The 21,321-nt window shown below is 57.7% G+C and overlaps 3 protein-coding genes across 6 annotated transcripts in view; 1 reads left to right on the top strand and 2 right to left on the bottom strand.

The window, feature by feature from the left end:
* Nucleotides 1-3,796, top strand: part of PKN3 (protein kinase N3) — a 9,981-nt gene extending 6,185 nt beyond the window's left edge. The window contains exons 13-22 of the mRNA XM_045288558.1: nucleotides 47-114; nucleotides 396-459; nucleotides 555-646; nucleotides 958-1,134; nucleotides 1,811-1,873; nucleotides 2,205-2,281; nucleotides 2,629-2,771; nucleotides 2,857-2,964; nucleotides 3,084-3,164; nucleotides 3,253-3,796. Coding sequence (XP_045144493.1) covers nucleotides 47-114; nucleotides 396-459; nucleotides 555-646; nucleotides 958-1,134; nucleotides 1,811-1,873; nucleotides 2,205-2,281; nucleotides 2,629-2,771; nucleotides 2,857-2,964; nucleotides 3,084-3,164; nucleotides 3,253-3,465 — 1,086 coding nt within the window. The 3' untranslated portion in view covers nucleotides 3,466-3,796. The remainder of the gene's footprint in view (nucleotides 1-46; nucleotides 115-395; nucleotides 460-554; nucleotides 647-957; nucleotides 1,135-1,810; nucleotides 1,874-2,204; nucleotides 2,282-2,628; nucleotides 2,772-2,856; nucleotides 2,965-3,083; nucleotides 3,165-3,252) is intronic.
* ZDHHC12 (zinc finger DHHC-type palmitoyltransferase 12) lies at nucleotides 3,584-6,844 on the bottom strand. Of its 3 annotated transcripts, none has more exons than XM_004713270.4 (5): nucleotides 6,745-6,844; nucleotides 5,586-5,722; nucleotides 5,174-5,251; nucleotides 4,372-4,538; nucleotides 3,584-4,227 (listed from the first exon to the last, which is right to left on the bottom strand). In XM_004713270.4, exons 1-5 carry the CDS (start codon nucleotides 6,842-6,844, stop codon nucleotides 3,900-3,902), a joined length of 810 nt encoding a protein of 269 aa, XP_004713327.1. In that variant the 3' UTR covers nucleotides 3,584-3,899. The 3 variants fall into 3 exon arrangements, with proteins under 3 accessions (XP_004713327.1, XP_045144491.1, XP_045144492.1); XM_045288557.1 differs by having other exon boundaries at nucleotides 3,919-4,205; XM_045288556.1 differs by lacking the exon at nucleotides 5,174-5,251.
* A 3,989-nt stretch (nucleotides 6,845-10,833) lies between these two features.
* Nucleotides 10,834-21,321, bottom strand: part of ZER1 (zyg-11 related cell cycle regulator) — a 28,119-nt gene continuing 17,631 nt past the window's right edge. For both annotated transcript variants that reach the window (XM_045288560.1, XM_004713269.2), the window contains exons 9-16: nucleotides 19,880-20,095; nucleotides 19,027-19,068; nucleotides 18,788-18,907; nucleotides 18,189-18,304; nucleotides 17,705-17,893; nucleotides 16,438-16,535; nucleotides 14,317-14,419; nucleotides 10,834-12,387 (exon numbers count right to left, since the gene is read on the bottom strand). In XM_045288560.1, coding sequence (XP_045144495.1) covers nucleotides 12,330-12,387; nucleotides 14,317-14,419; nucleotides 16,438-16,535; nucleotides 17,705-17,893; nucleotides 18,189-18,304; nucleotides 18,788-18,907; nucleotides 19,027-19,068; nucleotides 19,880-20,095 — 942 coding nt within the window. In that variant the 3' untranslated portion in view covers nucleotides 10,834-12,329. The remainder of the gene's footprint in view (nucleotides 12,388-14,316; nucleotides 14,420-16,437; nucleotides 16,536-17,704; nucleotides 17,894-18,188; nucleotides 18,305-18,787; nucleotides 18,908-19,026; nucleotides 19,069-19,879; nucleotides 20,096-21,321) is intronic.

A 21,321-nucleotide genomic window follows, 5' to 3' on the forward strand; every position in this document is an offset into this window, starting at 1 on the left:
TGGGGCGTGTAACCCCAGCTGGGTACTTAGCCCTCTGCTCTCACAGTGCACCAAGCGGCCGCACATGGAGTCCAGGACAGGACTGGGGTCGTCTCTGCCAGCCTCAACCGCCAGGTACCCCCAGTGGAGACATTCACCCCCTTGCTTGAACGTTTGTGTAGCCTTTCATTCATCTCTCGGTTGGCACCTGACAGGTCACTGGCTTGGGGTCCGGGCTTCCCCACTGAGCCATCCTGGAGCTCGCACTATGATGCCAGGCGCCAGGGTAGTGCTGTCCTGGCGCCAGCCCCTTTCCTGCGGGCCACCCCTGGGGCAAGGCATGGAGGTTTCAGAGAGGATCCAGTAGGGGCCCAGCCATTGTCTTAGGGGTGTCCTGTGCCCTCTCTGTCTTATAGGAAACCCCCCCGGCTTCAGGACTTCCGCTGCCTAGCTGTACTGGGCCGAGGGCACTTTGGGAAGGTAGAGGGCTAAGGAGGGGGCAGTGTGGTGTGGGAGGGGGTGGCTCAGTGGAGCTCCGCAGCAGGGTCCATCTGAGCCCACCTCTCTGCCCTCAGGTCCTCTTGGTCCAGTTCAGGGCGACAGGGAAATACTATGCCATCAAAGCGCTGAAGAAGCAGGAGGTGCTGAGTCGGGATGAGATAGAGAGGTATGTAGCAGGAGGTGCCTTCCCAGCCACCTGGGCTCAGAGAGCACCTCTGAAGGCCAGGGCCAGGGCCGTGGGCACCCGAGGGTGCAGGCTTTGGAGAGGTGACCCTGTTGTTAACTGTGTGCCCTCTTTTCTCCTAACCTGTTTCCAATGGGTTCATTGGGGGTTGTGTGAGCCCAATAGAGCAGCAGCATCTCTCTCCCTACCTGGCCCTTTGCCTGAGGTCCCAGCGAGTCAGGGGTGTCGTGTGGGTGGCAGCGTGGTCCAAGAAGTGGGTCCTTTCCTCTGAGCCCCATGAACTTGCCCCGCAGCCTGTACTGTGAGAAGCGGATCCTGGAGGCCGTGGGCCGCAGCGGGCACCCTTTCCTGCTCTCCCTCCTGGCCTGCTTCCAGACGGCCGGCCACACCTGCTTTGTGACGGAGTTTGCACCTGGAGGAGACCTCATGGTGCAGATCCACGAGGATGTCTTCCCGGAGCCCCACGCCCGGTGCGTTCCCCCCGCTCTGGCCTGCCTCTGCCCTCTACCAGCTCCCTGCGTGCCGCCTCCTCCAGGAGCCCAAAGTACAATAGGCCTGGGTTCTGACCCTGACTCCAGCCCTCACAGCATTTCTGACCCGGCCTCAGTTTATTTTTTGTGGCTTCTGGCTGTGCGTTCGATCCATAATATCTATTGCACACACTTATTATATAGGTGAAAGTAGTGTCTGTCAGGTGCCCGGCACAGGGACGGGCGCAGGGCGTGCACAGCCGTGGGGACCTGGGGCTGGGTTCTTCCCCGGCCAGGGTGCAGGCTCTGGGGCTGCCCCTACTGTGTGACGTGGGGTAGGTCACTCCTCTGGACTCGCAGATGCTCACCTGAGAAACAGGCATGGTGAGTGTATTGACTGCAGCGACTCTTGGCATGGCCCCCCGCACAGCCTAACAGCCCAGGTAGACATGCTCTTGGTGCACAGTGGCCTTGGGACACCCTGGGGGGAGTTGTCTGGATGCGTCTCCCAGACGGGGCATGAGGTTTGTCTCAGTCTCAGTGACCCACCCCTGACTCTGCCAGGGCATCAAAGGGGTCCACAGGCCATGCCATTGAAAAGTGCCTTCCTGCCCTGCCCCCTCCTCATCCTGAATGCTCCCTCACGTGCCCCCACCCCCCACCCCTTCTCCCCAAGGTTCTACCTGGCCTGTGTGGTCCTGGGACTACAGTTCCTCCATGAAAAGAAGATCATTTACAGGTAACTTTTGGAGTGAGTGCAGGGACCCTGGTGGCCTCGTGGTTTTGCATTGGGCTGCTGACCATGAGATCAGCAGTTCGAAACCACTGGCAGCTCTGAGGAAGAAAGACGAGGCTTTCTGCTTCCATAGAGTTACTGTCTCAAGCTCACAAGGGCAGTTTCACCCTGACCTGTAGTAGCTCTGAGACTCCATATAGTAGCTCTAAGACCTATAGTAGCATCGACTCCGTGACAGTATGGGTTTGAGTTTGGAGTGAGCTTGGGGGTGATTGCTGACCCCGCCCCCCCACCTCCACCCCGGCTGCCCTGTGATCTGTTCCCTTGACCTCAGGGATCTGAAGTTGGACAACCTTTTGTTGGATGCCCAGGGTTTCCTGAAGATTGCAGACTTTGGGCTTTGCAAGGAAGGTGGGTACCCATGTCCAGCCTCATCACCCCCCAGCGTGAGTGGGTGGGCAGTGGGAAAGTGGCATTGTCCTGGCCACTGATGTCTTGGTCACCCGGGTCACCATTCTAATAGTTGGCATGTTGGCAGATCCTTCCCAGCCCAAAGCTCTTAAAACCCCAACCCGACTTGCCTTGCGCTTGGACAGAGGAACAGCCTGTGGTCAGGCCAGGGAGAGGCACTGGGCTATTAGCTGTGTGACTGTGGCCTCGGAGGCGGTGGCACCTGAAGGCTCGGCTGGTGGTTCATACAACCAGAGGCCACTGACCAGGATGTGACACAGGTATCGGTGTGGATGGTGGTTTTGCAGGGATCGGCTTTGGGGATCGGACAAGTACCTTCTGTGGCACCCCGGAGTTCCTGGCCCCCGAGGTGCTGACCCAGGAGGCCTACACACGGGCGGTGGACTGGTGGGGCCTGGGAGTCCTGCTCTATGAGATGCTGGTGGGCGAGGTGAGTATGGGTGGGCCTGGCGTTGCTGGGGTGTGCAAGCCGGAGGGGTGGTGGGGTGCCCCTTGCTGAGCCCCCATCTCCTCAGTGCCCATTCCCAGGGGACACTGAAGAGGAGGTGTTTGACTGCATCGTCAACAAGGATGCCCCTTACCCCCGCTTTCTGTCCGTGCAAGCGCTTGAGCTCATTCAGAAGGTGAGCCTGGCAGGGGCCAGGGAGAGGCGGCTCTGAGTCCACACCCAGCCCCCGCTCGCCTGCGAGGCAGGCAACCCCTGGAGCAGAATGCCCTCAGCCAGCACTGTCCTCTCCTCCAGCTCCTCCAGAAGTGCCCGGAGAGGCGCCTGGGGGCAGGCCAGCAGGACGCGGCGGAGATCCAGACACAGCCTTTCTTCAGGGTGAGTGGCCAGGGGGGCCAGTGTGGGAGGCGTGGGGTGAACTCCGAGGCTGTGCACCCATCTCAGGACCCTCGCCCCTTGCCCACAGGCCATCCACTGGCAGGCCCTGCTCGCCCGCACCGTCCAGCCCCCCTTTGTGCCTGCCCTCTGTGGCCCTGCAGACCTGCGCTACTTTGAGGGAGAGTTCACAGGGCTGCCGCCCACCCTGACGCCTCCTGACCCTCGGAGCCCACTCACCGCCCGTCAACAGGCTGCCTTCCGGGACTTTGACTTTGTATCAGAGCAGTTCCTGGAACCCTAAGGGTTCCCTGCCTGTGAGCCCTGCCGGCCCCTAGTGGGCGTGTTCAGTTAGGGTCAGTGGGTCACTTTTGTTCCCTGCTCCCTCCTCTGCCTCCCAACATGATGGATCAGAAAAGCAGTGCCAAAGGAGTGGCTTGGTTTATTTTCTCAATACTTACTTTACACATTATTAAACTTGAAAAACTGCTTGGGGGGCAGGGAGGTGGAGATAGAAGCCCAGAGTCCATTTGGGCTCCAGCACCTTCACCTTACAGGTCTTCTCCCTCTCCTTCCTCTGGAGGGAGGGCCACGCTGCCGCTGGCGCAGGGAGCCTGCCCCTTCGCTGGCTGAGTGAGGCCTGAGAGGAAGTGGGCAGGTGTGAGGGCCATGCCCTCTGGGGGCAGACCTGCTGGGTGCGTGCAGCCCTTCGGGCTTTGGTGGCTGCCTCCAGTGACCCTAAACTGCCTGGCAGCTGCCCTCCTCCTGCTCCTCCTCCTCAGCCCAGAGGGTCTCCCAGGAGCCCGACGGCCATCCGCAGAAGAAGCGGGCCAGATTTCGAATCAGTCCGCGGTCAAAGGGGTTGCTGGCGCGCTGGCGGAGGTAGGCGATGCGGTGTGAGGCCATGAACTCCCAGGTAGTGGTGTTGCTGGCCACCAGGTAGAGGTGCGAGGCCAGGAGCAGGCCGGCCACCATGGCGAAGAGACACAGCAGCAGGAAGGTGGCACACAGGAGCCCGCTGGACCGCAGCCACTGCCCCCAGGGCTGGAAGAACCGGAGGCCGGACCTGCAGGACAGGGGGGACACCTCTCTGTTGAGTCTGGGGCGGCTGGGTGGGCAGGCTTTGTTCGGGGTGAGGACCTGAGCCCCTTAGCTAAGGGGCCCTGCCAGCCCGCCCCTACCACCTGCCCCCCTGCGCCACAGGGCCTACCAGGCCAGGTTCAGGGCCCACAGGAGCACGACCAGCTGCAGAGCCAGGTAGGCCACGAAGAGCGGGTGGTTGCGCTCCCCCACACAGTTCTCCATCCAGGGGCAGTGGTGGTCGTACCGCCGGACGCAGCGGCGGCACTCTTGGCAGTGCCGCGTCCTCAGGGGCTGCTGTGGGCACCGAGGGGAGCCTGGCTCAACACAGTGCCCTGGGGGGGGGGGGGGGGGGGGGGGGGGGGGGGGGGGGGGGGGGCGAGCAGGAGGGGAGGGGCGGGCGCGGCCCAGGGGCCCCAGGTCTGAATCTGGGAGACCTTCCTGGAGGAGTCGGAGTCAGGCCAGGCCGTGGCCCTGGAGAACCAGGGCCCTGGGGCAAGAGAAGGAGTCTTAAACTTGGATGAGCCCTACAGGACCAGTGGTGTGAGTGGTGAAACAGGGAGGGTAAAGGGAGAGTGGGTAGGAAAGAGGGAACCGATTACAAGGAACTATATGTGACCTACTCCCTGGGGGACAGACAACCGAAAAGTGGGTGAAGGGAGACGTCAGACAGGGCAAGATATGACAAAATACCAATTTATAAACTATCAAGGGCTCATGAGGGAGGGGGGAGCGGGGAGGGAGGGGAAAAATGAGGACCTAATGTCGGAGGGAGGGGGGGGTTAAGTGGAGAGAAAATGTTTTGAGAATGATGTGCAAATGCGCTTTACACAATTGATGTGTGTATGGATTGCGATAACAGTTGTATGAGCCCCTAATAAAATGTTTAAAAAAAACTTAACCCGCCCAGGAGGATTGGGCAGTGGACCCACCAGCACCAGGCAGTATCTGCAGCGCCGAAGAACAGCCACCTGGGGGACCATGGCCATGTGTTCCTCCTTGAGCTCCTCCTGAAAGTGGGGGTGGAGGTGGGGGGGGGGCGGGCAAAGCATTAGACAAGGTCCCCTTGGGAGGCAGATGGCACCCACGGGTGCCTCCCTTACGGGCCAGGTTAGCTTGTCCCCTGGGGAACGCAGGTGGTGAGCTGGGGCCCAGCAGCCTGGGCTATGAGAGGCTGTGTGACCTTTCCTGAGCTGCCTCTGCCCTCTGGGCCTTCCTCACTGTCAGGGAAGATTCCCCGCATGCCTGCCCAAGGCCTCAGCACAGAGCCTGGCTGCCAGCGGTGCTGGGGGTCTTGGGCCCCTCTTCTTGGGACGAGGGATCTGGGCTCGCAGGGAGTGTTACCTGGGGCTGGGGCTGCATGTCCACGTAGCCAGGGTCCATGAGGGACACCGCCAGGTAGAGCAGGAGGGAGCCCAGCACGAGGAGGAGGAAGGTGAGGGGCAGGAGCGGCTCCCCTTGCTCTTCCCACCGGCGCAGCTCTGGGGGGGCAGAGGGGGAGGTGAGGCCGGGCAGGGAAAGGCGCTTAGCTGAGCAAAGGCCTGGAGCTAGGGTTTGCAGGTGTGGCCCCAGCAGGAAAAAGGAAGAAGGGACAGGGGCCAGTGGAAGCTGGCCGGGTCAGACTTGTTTCTGCGGCCGGATGGAGGGTGAGAGGGGAGCCTGGAGGCGGAATGGCCAGTGCAAGCAGGTCGAGGCCCAGGCCAGCGGAGGAGGCGGGGCCCAGGCTAGTTCTTGGGTCCAGGGAGGTAACTGACCATTGTTTTTGTTGCTGTTTAGGGGGAAGGGGCTCAAGGAGGCAGCTGAGTGGGCAACTAGTGGCCCCTGGTTGTAAAGGGAAGCAGAGGATAGGAGGTTGGGGGGATCTTATTCCGAGGTGCGGACCTGAGCAGGATTTTAGTCTGAAGGGAGAGGTGGTGGAGACTTGAGGGGCTTGGGGAGTTGGATCAGAAGCACGGACCATTCGGGGATTGAGAGGCTACAGCAGGGCAGCAGCTAGGAGGTGTGAGGGTAGGACATTGCGCTGGAGGTGAGAGCACGGTGCGGGGAGGGGCGGCTACCGACGGGGTGGGAGATAAGTGGGTGTTCTAGGACAACCCGCGAGGATGGGAAGGTGGGGTACTGACCCTGCCCCAATCGGGATCTTCTGAGGACGGGAGCCTAGACTTGGGAAGCTAGTGGCCACCAGGGTGGGTGGGATGCCACCCGCAGGTCCTTGAATTTAGTTGATCTTGGGAATTTTACAGTCGGGCAAGGCTGGGAGTCAATTCCTGGGAAGGACTGGGGGTTTCCTGAGATCAGGGGGAGACCGAGTCAATCTGGTAGACACACTGGTGAGCCCTGCGATGCACGGGGCATCGGGCAGGGGTTAGGAAAATGCTGGGATTAATTAGAGTTCAACTGGGTATCCGGTGGAGAGCAGGTGGCTCTCGGATGAGAAGTGGGGAGAGAGTCCCAAACGTGTGGGGAAGCACGCGGGATCAGGCGGGTTAGGGGTCGCGCTCACCAGTGTCGTGCAGGAAAAGCACCAGCGTGATCCCCCAGGTCAGCACAGTGTGCCCGGTCCGCACCAGGACCCCAGGGCTGAGCAGCGCCCAAGGCGCCATCGCCTCCGCCCGGGGCCCCACCCGGAAGACGCGCCCTGGGGGGTGGAGCCTGGGCGGGAGAGGGGCTGTGGCCGCTTAGGGGTTGGAGGAGCCCGGAGGTGGGCGGGGCCTCGTTGGGTTTTGGAGGCTGCTTATTGGGTGGAATTGGCCGCCGGGTGAGCCCTCGAGCCAACAGGTGCCTGAAGATGCTGAGGGCGGGGTCGGCGCGCGCGCAGCCGGTAACCACCAAGCCGAGCCCCCACCAGCCAGGTAACTTTCGAGAATCAAGAGCAAGCGCGTGGTTCGCTCCCGCCCGTGTCCTCCAGCCCCACGCATGCGTGCACCTCTCGGCGCGTCCTGGGTGCAGAATTGTGTCCATTTCTAAGGAGTGGTTCTTGAGGCCTGAGCTGCTCGGGACTTCAGGTGCTGTGAAGTTGATTCAGACTCGTGGCCACCCTGTGTACCTTAGAACGAAACGCTGCCCAGTTCTGTGCCATCTTCTCGGACGGTGCCGTTTAAGCCCACTGTCACAGCCACGTGTTGAGGGTCTACCCCCTTCCGGCCACCCCCCGCCCTACGTTACCAAGCATGTTGTACCTCTCCTGGGATTAGCCCGTCCTGATGACATATCTAAAGTGGAAGGAAGACGCCATTCTAAAGAGCATCCTGGCTCTGCTTCTTCTAAGACAACTTTGTTCATTCTTCTGGTAGCCCATGACATATTCCGTATTCTTTGACAGCACCGTAGCCCAGGCATTAATGCGTCCGTTTTCCTTGTTACTGTCTAACCTTTGACTCGCCTTGAGTCAGGTGTACCCTAGTGTTTAAAGTGATACCTAACCCACCCCCCAACCCCCTCCAGCATTTTTAAAAGATGGTGCAGCAAATTTGCCCAATGTTTGATTTCTTGACTGTTGTTTCCATGAGCATTGGCAACTTCAAGCACTTCTCGAATTATCACGTTGTCTTCTATAGGTCCAGCTTTGAAGATTAAAAACAAGTTGAGGTGCAATTCACATCGAAGCATGTCGTCTCTTCACTTCCAGCAAGCACGTTTGTGTCATTTGCGTATTTCAGATGAATAAGCCTGCCTTCATTCCTGATGCCATTCTTCATGTAACCTGACTGCGTGCTCCTCATATACACTGAATCAACAGTGTAACTGTGGTCCCCATTCCTCTCAGTGTTATTGTTTGTTGCAGCCGGCACAGCTGAATGCCTCTGCACAGTCAGTGCACACGTTTTCCCAGGTATATTCTGTACTTCCCACCAACATCCATTTGATGTTAGCAATGATATGTATGCCCTGTTGTCCTAAATTGGCTTGGATTTCTGGCAGTTTCCTGAAATGTACCACAACAGCTGATTTTGCCACCGTGACTTCCTTGCTCTGCAGGCTCACCTATTATTGCAAGCGGAATCCTATTGAGGTGGAGGTCCAGGGTGCATTGATTCTGCCTGTGGGGGTTCAACTTGGCTGACTCAGAGGTACCAGCACTGCCTCCTCCCCATCTAGCCCTGCAGCATAACCTCCTGGCATTTTGGTCCACTCAAGGTCTCTTTGTTTGGGGAACTGCCTCTTCCCCATTCCACACTGTGTTGCTGGGACTGCTCCCCCCCCACCCCCGCCCAAAAAAACCAAACTGCTTTCCAATAGGAAAAGGGAAGTAGGGCTGATCACGTGATGCAGCAAGTCCAGTCATGGGTCTCCATCTTATTGTCTCCAGTGATTGGCCTTCGATGGTGGGCATGTGATCCAGAGGGACAAGCAGAATTATTCCATGAGATTTACTCTCTGTTGCTGAGAAAGGGGCATTCTTTTGGTCTGAAGCATAAAGGGTAGAAGGGAAACCGTGTGTTTTTGGCTAGAGAATGAGAGCTTATAAAACGATGTGGAGAAAAAAAAAACAAACGATGTGGAGATAAGAGTGTAGAGTGTCCCGGAAAGAAAGTCTTAATGTCAATTTCTACCCCGGGCTTTCCTAGTGGCTTTAGCCAATTCCTATCGAATCAACCCAGGCAGGGTTTTGAGTCGACTGTCCTGTATTTGTAACTCAGCGTTGACGATTGTGGTGGATGCATGACTGAGCCTACTGGGACCTCCAGCACATAATCCCACCTAACAATGATTCTGAGGCTGGGACTCCGCAAGTGTCCCGGGGGGTGGTATGTACACTGCCCGGCACCCATTCCCCCGGATCTGGTACCAGCACCCATACGATGTTTGAAAAGCTGCTTTCTCACTGACTGTGGCCTTCGCAGTCCTGCCAGTTAGACTGCTCTGCCCCCACGATGGTGGGACACAGGATCCAAGTGGTCCAATCACTCTGTCTTGGGATCTGGCGTCTAGAGATAGAGGGAAGGGGGTCAGCTGGGATGGATTAATCCCATTGGTGGCAGTGCCCTGGGGAGGCCAGCCGTTGGCTCCTGGTCCCCAGGGACCAGAGCTGCTCTGGTGTGCACCTATCCTGAGGTCTGATAGGCCAGTTTGTCTGGTTCTGGGAGTCCAGTCACCGCTGCCTGAGGTCATCTAAGGCATCCTAACTGGTCCAGACGGATCCCTGCCTTCGTGAGCTCCCATCTTGCTGGGGTGGCCATGAGACAGCTGGGTTCACTGTGAGTCGAATTGATGGGTGGCAGGGATCACCCACAACCATCTTACCCAAAGATGTGCTCCCTGGGCACCCTCCACCTGGCACTGCGGTTCCTATTAGAGGTCACACTCTGCACAATCAGCCAAAGGGCTCTCTGGTTAAGACACTAGCCCACCTTAGGGCACTCACCACCTGGGAACCAGAGGATTGCGTGCACCCTGGGCTGTAGAATGTTCCAAAGTCCTGCATAGCCACCCTCCCCCTTCCAGCCATCTGACAAGTTAGTGCTTCTGGTCCTGTGCTGGGTGCCTGGACACAGCGGAACCTGGACCTAGCACCCAGTCTAATGGGAGGCGCAGCCACGGCAGCGTTGGCCCCTTGAGTTGAGTGACATGGGGAAAGCCATGCTGCGATGGCGTGAGCAGGTGAGCCAGGCAAAGCAGAGAGGGAAAAGTGTTCAGGACACAGGAAGCGGCGCATACAGGGCTGGGGAGCTAGAAAGCTCAGTGCATGTGGGGAACTATTATCTTTCCTTCTTTCACTGTGATGGCCTTGAAGCAAGTCACTTCAGTTCTGAGCCCAGTGCCCTCATCTGTAAAATGGGCTATTATAAAGAATATAATGAGGAGCAGGCTGTATATACGTAGAGCACTTAGCACGAGGCCTGGCACGTAAGTGAAGGGTGTTGGCAAGGCTCTGGTTGCCTCCCAGCCACTGACCACTCACCATAACCCCAGGACCACCTCTCCCCCCCAATCCCCAGCGCCCTGTCTGTCCAGTGGACTATAGGTCACAGAAGGGGAGAGAGAGGCCTGGCCCAGGGGAGAGGAGAGTCCAGTCCCAAGAGGAGGGTGGAGACGGATAGGCTTAATCAGGTGCTGTTGCTCCCAGGAGCAGGGCCAATAATAGCTTACCGTCCTGTGCGATAAGACACATGCTCATGTCGCCTGTGAGGAGTGGAACCACACAACGTAGGACTTCACCTTGAGAGTGAAAGGGCACTGTCGTGTGACTCTGGGCTGACAGGGATAGCCCGGGACAGTGCTCGGCCCGGCCAGAGTCTGTCTCGTCACCTCACCTGGTTTGACTGCTGCCACATGGGGGCATCGTGCAGGCTGGGCCATACTCCCCGCCCCCAACACACACATCCTCCTCCACCACCAGACTGAGTCATCCTGGGCAGGGCATGCTGGTCTAGATGCCAGCTGTATCCAAGGGAACAGGGGAACAGGGACTTCAGCTCTGCCACCTGACGGCAGGCTGCCATGGCTTGACCCTCTGGTTGAGCACCCAGAATGACTGACACATCCCTCCTCACCACAGCGCTGGCTACCACACTTGGAGCCTGAGGCCCGGACACTGGAAGCCATGCTAGCAACCCCCGACCCTTCCGTAAAAAAGACGCCGTCTCCTCTGCACTTTGCACAAAAATGTATTTCCGTGACATCCCACATTACAGACATTGACCAGGCCCAGGCGGTGAAGCCGTGTGGGAGGAGCGCCGGGGTCCGGCTTCAGCCGGATGAGCATGGGAAGGAGGCAGATGTGGCCCACCTGCCACCGGGGACAGGACAGGGCAGCTGCCCCTTCCTGGGCTGCGAGGGAAAGACTCCAGGAGAAAATGCTCGTGGCCTCTCCCCTGAAGCTGTCCCAGATGGGACGGTCCCAAACCAGGCCCAGGGAAAGATGGTCTCCGAGGGCTGCCTCCAGAGCCAGCTCTGTCTGTGCCTCAGGTCCACCCTCAGGGTGGACGCTGCACCATCCCCGTCCCAGACAAGAAGTGGTTCCAAGTTACAGACTGCTAGAAAGACCCCTGCCTTTCAGGCGTCTCTGGAACACAGCAGGGTGGGGCGGAAGGAGGGGCAGAGTGGGGCGGGCAGGGGGTCCAGGGGCAGGTCCAGAGGTCAGACTGCCTGCTGCCACAGTGAAAGGCTGGCATAGGAGTGGGACCACCTACTGCTGGGCGAGGTGGGGGTCCTTCCTGCAAAGGGGCAGGCAGAGGGCGAGTGGCAGGCTCAGTGCTGCTGGTGGGAGGGCCTGGGCACCTCGGGAGTTACAGGCAGATGAGGGGCCATGGAGAGAGGGACTTAGCTCCTGGCCCTAGAAGGTGCTGACTTCCGGAGCTGGGGGCTGGTTCTGGCTATGTTTGGCAGAAGGGGCAGTGGAGTCTGCCCCTGAGTTCTAACTATCCCTGGGGCGGGGCCTTCAACAGCCTGGGACCTGGTGGGAGGCTCAGAGTCGGCCTCCATAGCAGCACGGCCTCAGGCAGGCCCCGGCGCCCGCACCTTGTGGGTCCTCTGGCTGGGGTTGCCCAGCACGAGGCCTGGGAACGGCTCAATGTCTTGCCCCAGATGGCTCACAGCTGGGAGCACCAAGGCGTTTGGGAGATCAAGGGGCTCAGTGTACTCCCGGACCTCACCAGCTGGGCTCAGGAGCCCAGGAGGGGTTTCCTCAGGCCTCGAGGGGTGGGGCACACAGTAAGGCCCGCTGCCTCTCCCAACAGGAAGCGAGGGCAAGGGCTGGTTCTACGGGAGAGGAGGGCACGCTGGAGGTTAGAGGCGCTCAGCCTGGCTGGGGAGGGCATGAGTGTGGCAGCGATGGAGGCTTGGAACAGGGCCTTGAGCGTGGCCAAGGAAGCTGCAGAGACTTGGAGAGTTTCTTTTGTTTTTGTACAGAAATCAAACACACAAAACTTCACACTTCCTAACCAAAAATAATAATAATAATAATTATTATATATATAATATATATATCTCACTAATGTTAAGGAAAAGCGTCGGTTGTGCAAACGTCTCCCCGAGCCACTCCATCTCGTGGGAGGCTCCCTGGAAGGGCTCGGCCAGCCGGGTGGCTCGAGAGTGCTTCCTCCTGGTTTGCGGTCCAGAGCGCTGGGGCTGTGGGGGCCGAGACCTCTATCTGGATGTGTCCATGTTCTCCTCTTTAAAGTTACTGCAGTGCTCGATCACCTTGCTGGAGACAATGGGGGAGAGAAGGTGGGACAGTGGGCGGGCGCCCGGGGGAACAGAAGTTCACATGATGTTGGCTGAGAAAATGTGTGGGAGTGGCTGACCGGGTAGCCAGCCCACACAAAGCACCAGGAACAGTCCCGTGGCCACAAATGCCATCACTTTCCTGTCTCCTTTGTCTTTCCCGGACCCCACACCTTGCACCTTCCAGCCCTCAGGCTCAGGGCACCTGTGCACAGTAAGGGGGGCCCCTAGCCAGCACCTCCAAATCCCTTTGGTCCTTTATTCACCAAGACCTCCCTTCTTCATGTCCCCCCAAACTTTTCCTTGCACTATCCTCCCCCTGCCCCCCACCGGCCCTGCAAGTCCACTCCACTGCCATGGAGGTGATTCGGACTCGTTGGGACCACACACACACACACACACACACACACACACACACACACATCCATCCATCTAGATATTGTTTTTCAAGGCTATATATCTTTATGGGGCAAATCGCTTCATCTTTCTCCCAGAGTGGCTGGTAGGTTTGAATTGCTGACCCTGTGGTTAAAAGCTCAGGACTTAATCTGAGTGCCACCCGGGCTTCTTCAAGTTCACTGCGGGTCCTCTGAGTGACCCAGGAAGTCTAGGTCCCACAGATAGACCCAGAGGTCTCGGTTCAGCAGCAAGTCTGGGGTGGGGCTGGGGAAGCTGCGTCTTCACAGAGCCCAGGTGCCTTTCCGCAGCCGTGCCCAACACGGCTTTGGGCTGAGAACCACCCCTCAGGCTCAGAGTGAGTCTCTTGCTCACTCCAGACTGACTCCAAGAACCACTGCCCCATTACTGTCAGGGGTCACCTTCGGTGGCCCGGCCTCCCCGTTTAGCACTAAGCCTCTGGGTCGAGGGAGGTGAGGCGGGGGAGAGTCACCGTGTGGCCGCAAGGCACCACAGAGGTCCCAATGCCTTCCAGGAAGTAAGGGAGACCAGGAGTCACAGACACGGACACCTCTTTCTTTCCCCAGTGTCCTCTCCAGCCACCTGACTGCACTGTCCTGCCGTCTGCTGTCGCACCGGGCAATCCGCTCAGGCACACGTGGCCGGTTTTCAGGGCCGGGGACTGGGGATTGGTCAGTCGGACTGAGAGCGTCTCTAGTTTCTTGGGACACATGTTAAAGGACTATTCCTGGGCCCACTGGAAAAGGCACTCCAGGGAGTGTGCACTTTGAACACTCTTTCTGGGTGGTCCTTCAGAGAAAGGATGGTACAGAACCACCTCTCCGCTTCTACTCAGTGCCCTAGGCTCGTCCTCCCTGCCCCCAGCACTCGGAGCTGCTGTCTGGGAAACCCCAGAGCTCCAGACCCTCCTCCACATGGCCTTTTGTTCTGCCCTCCAGTTAGAATGACAAACGTTTACTGGGGTGAGCATGACTGTGACCTCTTCTCCATCCCAAACAAAGCGAGTCAGCCACTACCGATTCTGCCATGCCGTGTGTGTCTCTGAGTCCCTTTTGTGTGTGAGACGCGGGGCCACAGTGATTTTGTCTAAAACCACCCAGCAACCCACAGCCTGAAGGCCCTGCCCGCTGTGCCAGCAACTGTCACGTTCGGACACTGACTTGCAGTCTGCCCTGTTTCCATCTCTTGGGTGGATTTGACTGTGCCGGGTCCACTCTTGAGTTGGCAGGAAAAACTCTGATCGTGCATGCTAATGCCGAGTGCCAAGAGGCGGGAATTTGGGGGCAGAGAGGAAACCTACGCTTACAAACTAGGGCAAGTCTACTCTATTCTGAGAGTGATGATCTCGATGGCACTAAGGGAGGCCCCCGTCAGGACAACAATAGGCCCAACAGCAGCCATTCCCAACCAGTGGAGGCGGCCTGCGGCTGTTCCCTGCTGTGCCCCTCGCATCCCCCAAATCAAGGTGCCAGGTAGAAACCCGGTGCCTTACCGGGCCATTTCCTTGGTCTCCTGCCGTGCGGTCACCATCTTGATCAGGTCCCTCAGAAGGGGCATCCCGCCTTCTTTGATCAGCAGAGGGCAGTATTTGTCCGCTGTGGGGTTGGGGTAGACAGGCACGTTAGCTAGCAGGGAGCCCCTTCAAGCAGCCTGGGGCCTAGAGGCCCACCTTTCCAAAGAGGAAGGACAAAGACGCAGGCCTGGGCAAAGAGCCGCTCTGTAACGGGCAGGGGAGAGGCCAGCTCTCCTCTGCTCCCGCAGGCAGATCTCTAAATCTCCCTGTAGAGGATGTATCACAGAAACGAGGGTTCCCCCAACAGACAGGAGGTTTCTCACAGAAGTGGCTGCACAGCTCCAGGGATGGACGCTTATTTATATTTTCAACCGGGTGAGTCTGGTGACCAGCCAGGTTGGAGACCAAAGACCACGAGAGGTCAACCAAATGGGACTGCCAAACCTTCCTACTGGAGGGTTTTCCCATTTGTATCCAGGAAAGAACATTCTATTTGTTCACCATCCAGGGCTCTGGACTCCACAGAGAACGTGGTCACCTTGTTTGTACCTCCAGCAGCGTTAGGCAAAACGGAGCTGCTTCTGTTTTCTCTCCAAAATTTTCTACATTCGTTTTAAGGTTTAACCATCTCACAGCAAAAGTTCAATAATGGCTGACCCGACAGCAACCTGGGACTTCAACTTCCCTGTTACCGGCACTTACAGTAAACAGAGTTAAGAACCTAGTGGCTACTGGGCACCTCGAGGATAATTTTATGAAAAACTGTCACCGGGTCCTCTTGATCGGTTCGACTTAGCTTCTGGTGGTGCATGAATTTTGGAGCCCCAAGGGCAAATTCTAGAATGCCAACTTAGTTCACCCTGTTCACACGATGCCAGACCTGGAAAGACCCCCTAGCCTGCCTCTCACCTGCATATTTTAACGTTTCTGCTTTCAAATTAACAGGTGTAGGACAAATTAGCCAACACTTGAGTGACATCACAAGGAGCCCTTTCATGGAACCTTCTCTGACAGTCATCACCGTCCCCCTATTCAGTCACAGCTGCCACAAGCCGGCAGACAGAAAGCACGAGGACATTTTCTCGTGCATCTGTAGGGAGCTGTTTGTTACCATGGTCATTTTTCAATTCTTTGAGGTTCAAAAGGGTGAAATAAAGTCACTCCAGAGGGCCGTCTGGGGGAGTCCCAACCCAGGGCTGTTTGCTCCCTGCTACATGGCTTCTTTGTGGTAAGCTTATATTACACAGGTATATGAACCTATATTATACTAGGGCTAGCTGCTTATTGAGCAGTCGGTATGTGCCAAGCATGATCCTGTGCACTATACATGCCCGAGCCATTATGATCCCACTTTAAAGATGAGGAAATGAAGCAGAGGGGTTGGGAAACCCATCGTGCGTCACCTCACTCGGCAGGCAGCTTGCAGCACCTGCGCTCTTCCTCCACTCTGCCAGTTAGCAGGACGGGCAGGCTGCACAGCGCAGGCAGAGGCGAGACGCTTCACGTGCGCTGGCCCTCCTTTCATGCGACGCTTATAAGGTAAGTGTTAGGTTATCCCCGTTTTAAAGATGAGGAAACAGAGGCCCAAGGAGCTAGGTGTTAGGGCCGTGCCCATGATAAAGGCGAGAAACTCCGCGTGAGGTCACAGAACTAGTAAGAGAAAGAACTGCTAGAGGTCAGACCTGGCTTGACCAAAATCTCTCTTTGCACGGTCCCTGTTATTTCCTCTCCCCCGCAGCTGTCTCTGCACCAGCAGAGGATGGCTCAGGCTCTTCTTGGTGAGGATGAGACTCGGAGCATGCAGATTGGAGCTACTTCAATGTTCTCTCTGACGCTGCCTCCTCAGGGCTTTGTTTTCCCATTTGGGTGGGTCTTAGCCTGCGTCCCTCCATTCCCTGACACTGAAGCAGGGACATTAGGAAGCCTGTCTGGGAACTCTGGGTGGGCCTGGTTTGGGGAACCCCACAGATTCTGGAAAGGGGAGGTGCTCAGACCAGTTCTCTTAGTAACCCCCTCCAGTACTAGAAGCTCCCTGAGGCCGAGCCTGCTTTCAGCTGGTGAGCTCCCCGGTGCCTGGGCGCAGGGCCAATGGGTACTCACGGTAGACAGACACAAGGTTGTACAGGGCCCAGGTTGCCCAGTGCTGGCTGACGGGGGAGATGCCCTGGGGGAGGAGGCGAAGGATTGGCTCAAAGGACCTGTGAGGAGAGGAATGAAGGTCACTTGTGGTGCTTGGTGGAGGCCCGAGGAGTCTCTTGTCCAGAGTGTCTCTTGCCTGAAAGGTCTGCCGGGAAACCAGGAGCAGGACGCACTGGCGAAGGGCACGCCCTCACCCTTGGAGTCAGACTCCATGGAGGGGACTCCCTGGCTAGAGGTCACAGAATGAGCACAGAAGGGAAGAGGGCGGGTCACAGATTCCCCAAACCTCCATCACTGAGTCAATGCTGACCTAGCAGCCCAACAGGGCAGGATAGAACTGCCCCGGTGAAGTTTGGAGGACTGCTAACTCTTTATGGAAATAGAAAGCCTAGTTGTTCTCCCACAGAGTAGCTGGTGGCTTTGAACTGCTGACCTTGCGATTAGCAGCCACGATGCCACCAGTGCTCCCTGGATGCAGACTGGGTGGTGCAAAAAGCTGGCGCCCTCTGCTGAGGGCAGACCCAGCCATGATGGGGGGGAGGGGTGGCTGGGAGGCAGAAGAAAAAGTGCCTGCTCTTTTGACCAGTCTTCTGGGAGTCACCTGGAGGCAGATACACACAAACCCGCTGGTGGGTCCACTTCCTGGCACCCCAGGGACTAAGGTGCCTGGAACGAGGGCAAAGTTACAGGCAGCAGCTCCTCTTCCCGACGGGGGTTTTCGGCTGCAATGTAACCGGTGCAGGGTGGCCCGCTCCCATGGAGTAAGGGCCCGGCTGGCACAAGTTGGCCTGGGAGACCCTAACCTGGGCGAGGAGGCCATCCACCGTCTAGGAGGGACTGAGGCCAGCTTGCTACCAAGTAATTAACATGGTGCCTGGTAAAACCGCTGGCCAGAAGGAGGGAGAGGCCCATGGCGTCTTTGGAGAAACAGTAAGATCTTAACTGGGGCTGACTTTCAAGGGTGAAGTGTTTCCTAGGTCTGCCTTTTCTCCTGTTCTCAGGGATCAGCTGCGTAGGCCCTACTCAAAACATTACTTGCCAGGAGCAGGCTCTGGATGCTGTGCAGGTGTTGAGGTGCCCGAGCAGAGCCCCCGACTGGGCACACGTGCGTGCGGCACCTTCTGCTCTTGCCCGAGTGTGGGCTTTGAGTCGGCGAGGGAGAGAAGGCAGGCCATCAGCTGACTAGACTCTGCTCCCGTTCCCTGGCCCAGGCCCTCCCTGCACCCACCTGTAGTTGATGTTTCTGCGCGAGTTGGTATCCCAGCTCTGGATGGCTGCCCACATGCGCTCCTCCACCTCCTCCCGCTGGGGGTCGCAGATGCCCCAGGCCTCGGGCCCGTCAAACATGATGTGGGAGAGGACTCCGCAGGCGTTGTACGACACCTCGATCCCGTCTGCCTTGCTCTCCAGCAGGTTGCTGCCCGGAGGAAGGGGGAAACATGGGAGTCTCCCTCCCCCAGGCCCGCTTCAGGGACCAGACGCCAGACGCCGGAGGTGCTCTCTACTTATAGCTCATTCTTCACAGCGGTACCGGCCACAAGGAGACCATTTCACGGGGGGCCGAGGGTTGAAGGGGCAGGGACAGGACACCTTAGGGAGGGGCGTCACATTGAGGACAGAAAGTGAGGTCTGCCGTTGCTGCTGCAACTGGACCCAGGCAGAGCTCTGCCCACCCTGGCAGCCAGTGCAGCGGGGAAGGAGGGGACACCGACCTGAAGACGCGGATGAACTGGGACGTCATCAGCTGGGGTCGCAGCTCCTGCACCTCGGCCACGTTTCCCAAGAGTCCCAGCATATTCCGATGCAATTCCTGCTTCTCCGGGAACTCCTGCAAACAAGGGCCATTGTGAGCGCCTCATTACTCCTAGGGCCTGCGGGGCCGTTCCAGGGCACCCAGGAGAATGGTGGTGGCTCCTTTATGGGGATCCCTGCAGCTGCAGCTGGAGCCGCGGAGAGAGGATGAGTTTGGAGAGGAACAGACTCTGCTGGGCAGAATTCTGTCTTTCTGTCCAGCTGACGCCCTGGCAGAGTCCAGACCGTCGTCTCTGGGAAGTCTGAGAACTCACTGCTGAGAAGTGGGGGTGTGCTTTCCCTCAGAGAGAGGGCCCCCAGGGAGAGGCGTCCAGATTGTCTGGCTCAGGGGAGCTCTGGGTGGAGTTTCTGTTTGAAACACCTCCTGGGCCGGTGGACCCTGAGCCTGTCCCCGCTTGCCTTTTAGTGGGACCAGGGGGGGAGGGAGTGGTGGTAGATTTGGTTGGTAAGAGAACCCAGGGGCAGAAGGCTGGATGGCACGGGCTGCTCGGGGGGCTACCTTCAGGCAGTCCAGGAAGAGCTTCATGCCGTTGAAGTTGAGGAACATCTCGCAGTTGTCAGGCGTCTCGTCTGTGATGTTCCACAGGGCGCTCCAGGAGAACTCCATCACCTGGTCACACTGCAGGGTGGGGGGGACTCAGCAGGCTCCCCTGACAAAGCTGGGACCCCCCCAGGGACAGACCATCACCCTTTGGGGGGGGGCGGCTGGCACAGGGGCTTCCGGAAGAGGTGACTTACAATCTTGTCCAGCAGCTTCTTCTGAATCAGCTTTAGCATGGTCTGAGGGGGAGAAGAGGGCTTGCTGAGGGGCTAGCGCCCAGAACCACCACGTCTCCCCGAGAACCCGAGACCGAAAGAGGATCTGGAGAGCTGGTGATCCCATTTCTGGTGAGACGTCCTGACGAGACCAAGTCCACAGAGCTCCGGGGAGGCTGCGTGAGGACAGTGAGGCCGCACACCACACACCCTTCACGTTGGGCAGCAGGAGACATGCTTGCCCATCAGACCGGGGCACGGCCCCTCCTGTCTGCCCTGCAGCCTCCCAGCAATCCAGGAGAGGAGATGGGATGCTCTGGAGATCCATCCTTCCTTCCTTCCCTTCCTTCTGGAAATGCTTATCCTCTCCCCGCTGGGCACAGGCCCACGCTAGGAAGCAGGGGACGTGCTGATGAGAAGACAGCCTGGGGTCTTTTTCCTGAGACGCTCATGGGGAGTGGGGGCTGACAGTAAGCACACACAGTCCCTCAAATACTTCTGTAATCCCAATTGAGATGGTGTAAAGGGTGCACAACCTATCAGAGGAGGCAGGAGTGCCTGTATGCAAAGTGGGACCTAATGAAAGAGGGTGAGAGAGTGTTCTAGGGAGTCTACAGGTGTTCTCAGAAACGTGCACTGCTAGGAAGTTCTTCCTCTGGTCGGCCAAGTCCTCGTGCTTCAGCACAAGCCCCTGCCTCCTCAGCCTGGACTCTCCTCTGAGACTATCCTCCAATGGGGAGGGCGGCAGGGTATGTGAGCAGAGTGCTCTTTAATTACTGGGCGAGAATCCAGGCAGAGGGGTGATGGCGAGGAGGGGCGCCCACCCTGCACGTACCACCACGAAGCCCATCTTGCCCACGGCCTCCTTGTGGTCGTTGTCCACCTGGCAGACCAGGGCGTTGCACAGGTGCACGGCGATGCGCTGGATGGACTCGTCCTGCCGCGTGGGGTTGAGGATGCTGAGCAGCAGCTCGTTGACGCGGCGGTACTGGAACTCCAGCTCCTCGGGGATGCTGAAGTTGCACAGGGTCAGGCAGCAGTTCCGCTGGACCTGGGCCGGGACAGGGGACAAGCGGGGCACGTTCCAGAGACCCGTGACCGACAGCACGGTGGTGATCCAGGAAGCCTTCTTGAAAGGACAGCACCAGGCTTTTCTTTTTTCACTTTTGTTTAAAGTAAAATGGCACATTCATAGGAAAGAATGCATGAAACAGAAATGGACACATTATAAAGGGAACGCCTGCGTAACCCCCACCTGGAAAAGCCCTCCAGCGTCAGAAGTCCCCAGCTGGTTCCCTTCCGGGTCATGAGCCCTTCTCCCCACTAGAGATGGCCGTGATCCTCGCTGTTCTGTGCGGTCAGCGGTAAGATCAAGCCTGCCGCTGCATGTGGCTGAAAGCCACACACTTTTCATTGCAGTGTAAGTCTACTGCGAGACACTCCAATTTACGATTCATTATTCTGCTGACAGGTGGTGGGCTGGCTTCAGTCTTCGGCTTCTGCCAACACGTGTCCTGGTGCGTCCCTATTTGTTTCTCTAGGTCACACACCTGGGGAATAGAACGGCTGGCTCCCACGCTCTGCCCGTCTCCCACCTGACTGGGCAACACCAGTTTCCTAACGGGATGTACCATGAGCAGCGTCACACTGGAAGCGCTACCTGTGCTCACCTGTCTAGGAGCTTATCTTTTTTTGTTTGTTTGTTTTTAATCAATTTATTGGGGCTCATAAAATTCATCACAATACATAGATCAATTGTGTAGAGCACATCTATACATTTGTTGTCCTCATCATTCCCAAAATTCACTTGCCTCTTGGGTTCCCGGAATCAGGTCATTTTCCTCCCCCGCTCCCCCTCCCTTCCTCTGCCCCCTTCCCCCATGCACCCTTGATAATTTATAAATTATTATTATATCTTATATTACACTGCCCGGCGTCTCCCTTCACCTACCCCTCTGTTGCCCATCCCCCAGGAGCTTATCTTTCTACACTTTGCTTAATCGTCTTCCTGCCTTTATTACTAGCTATGGGAGCGTGAGGGACCTTAGTTCATTAATCACATCCTACTTGGGCTATCAACCTTTTGCCTTTGCTCTCCCCCACCACCCCCCACCCCCCGCCGGAAGACATATACTTTTTTATTAATTTGGGGAAAACAAATCTTAAATGATAGAAGCAATACGGACTCATTGTTCAATGTTCAAATAACTCTGACCAGGGGTAAATGCACCTATCACTCTGGTTCAGTTCTACCCCTGGCTCTCCCAAACTGGTCTG

The sequence above is a fragment of the Echinops telfairi genome, unplaced genomic scaffold (assembly GCF_000313985.2).
Source record: "Echinops telfairi isolate 266 unplaced genomic scaffold, ASM31398v2 ScPeMD7_22;HRSCAF=79, whole genome shotgun sequence".
In the NCBI taxonomy this organism is placed as follows: Eukaryota; Metazoa; Chordata; class Mammalia; order Afrosoricida; family Tenrecidae; genus Echinops; species Echinops telfairi.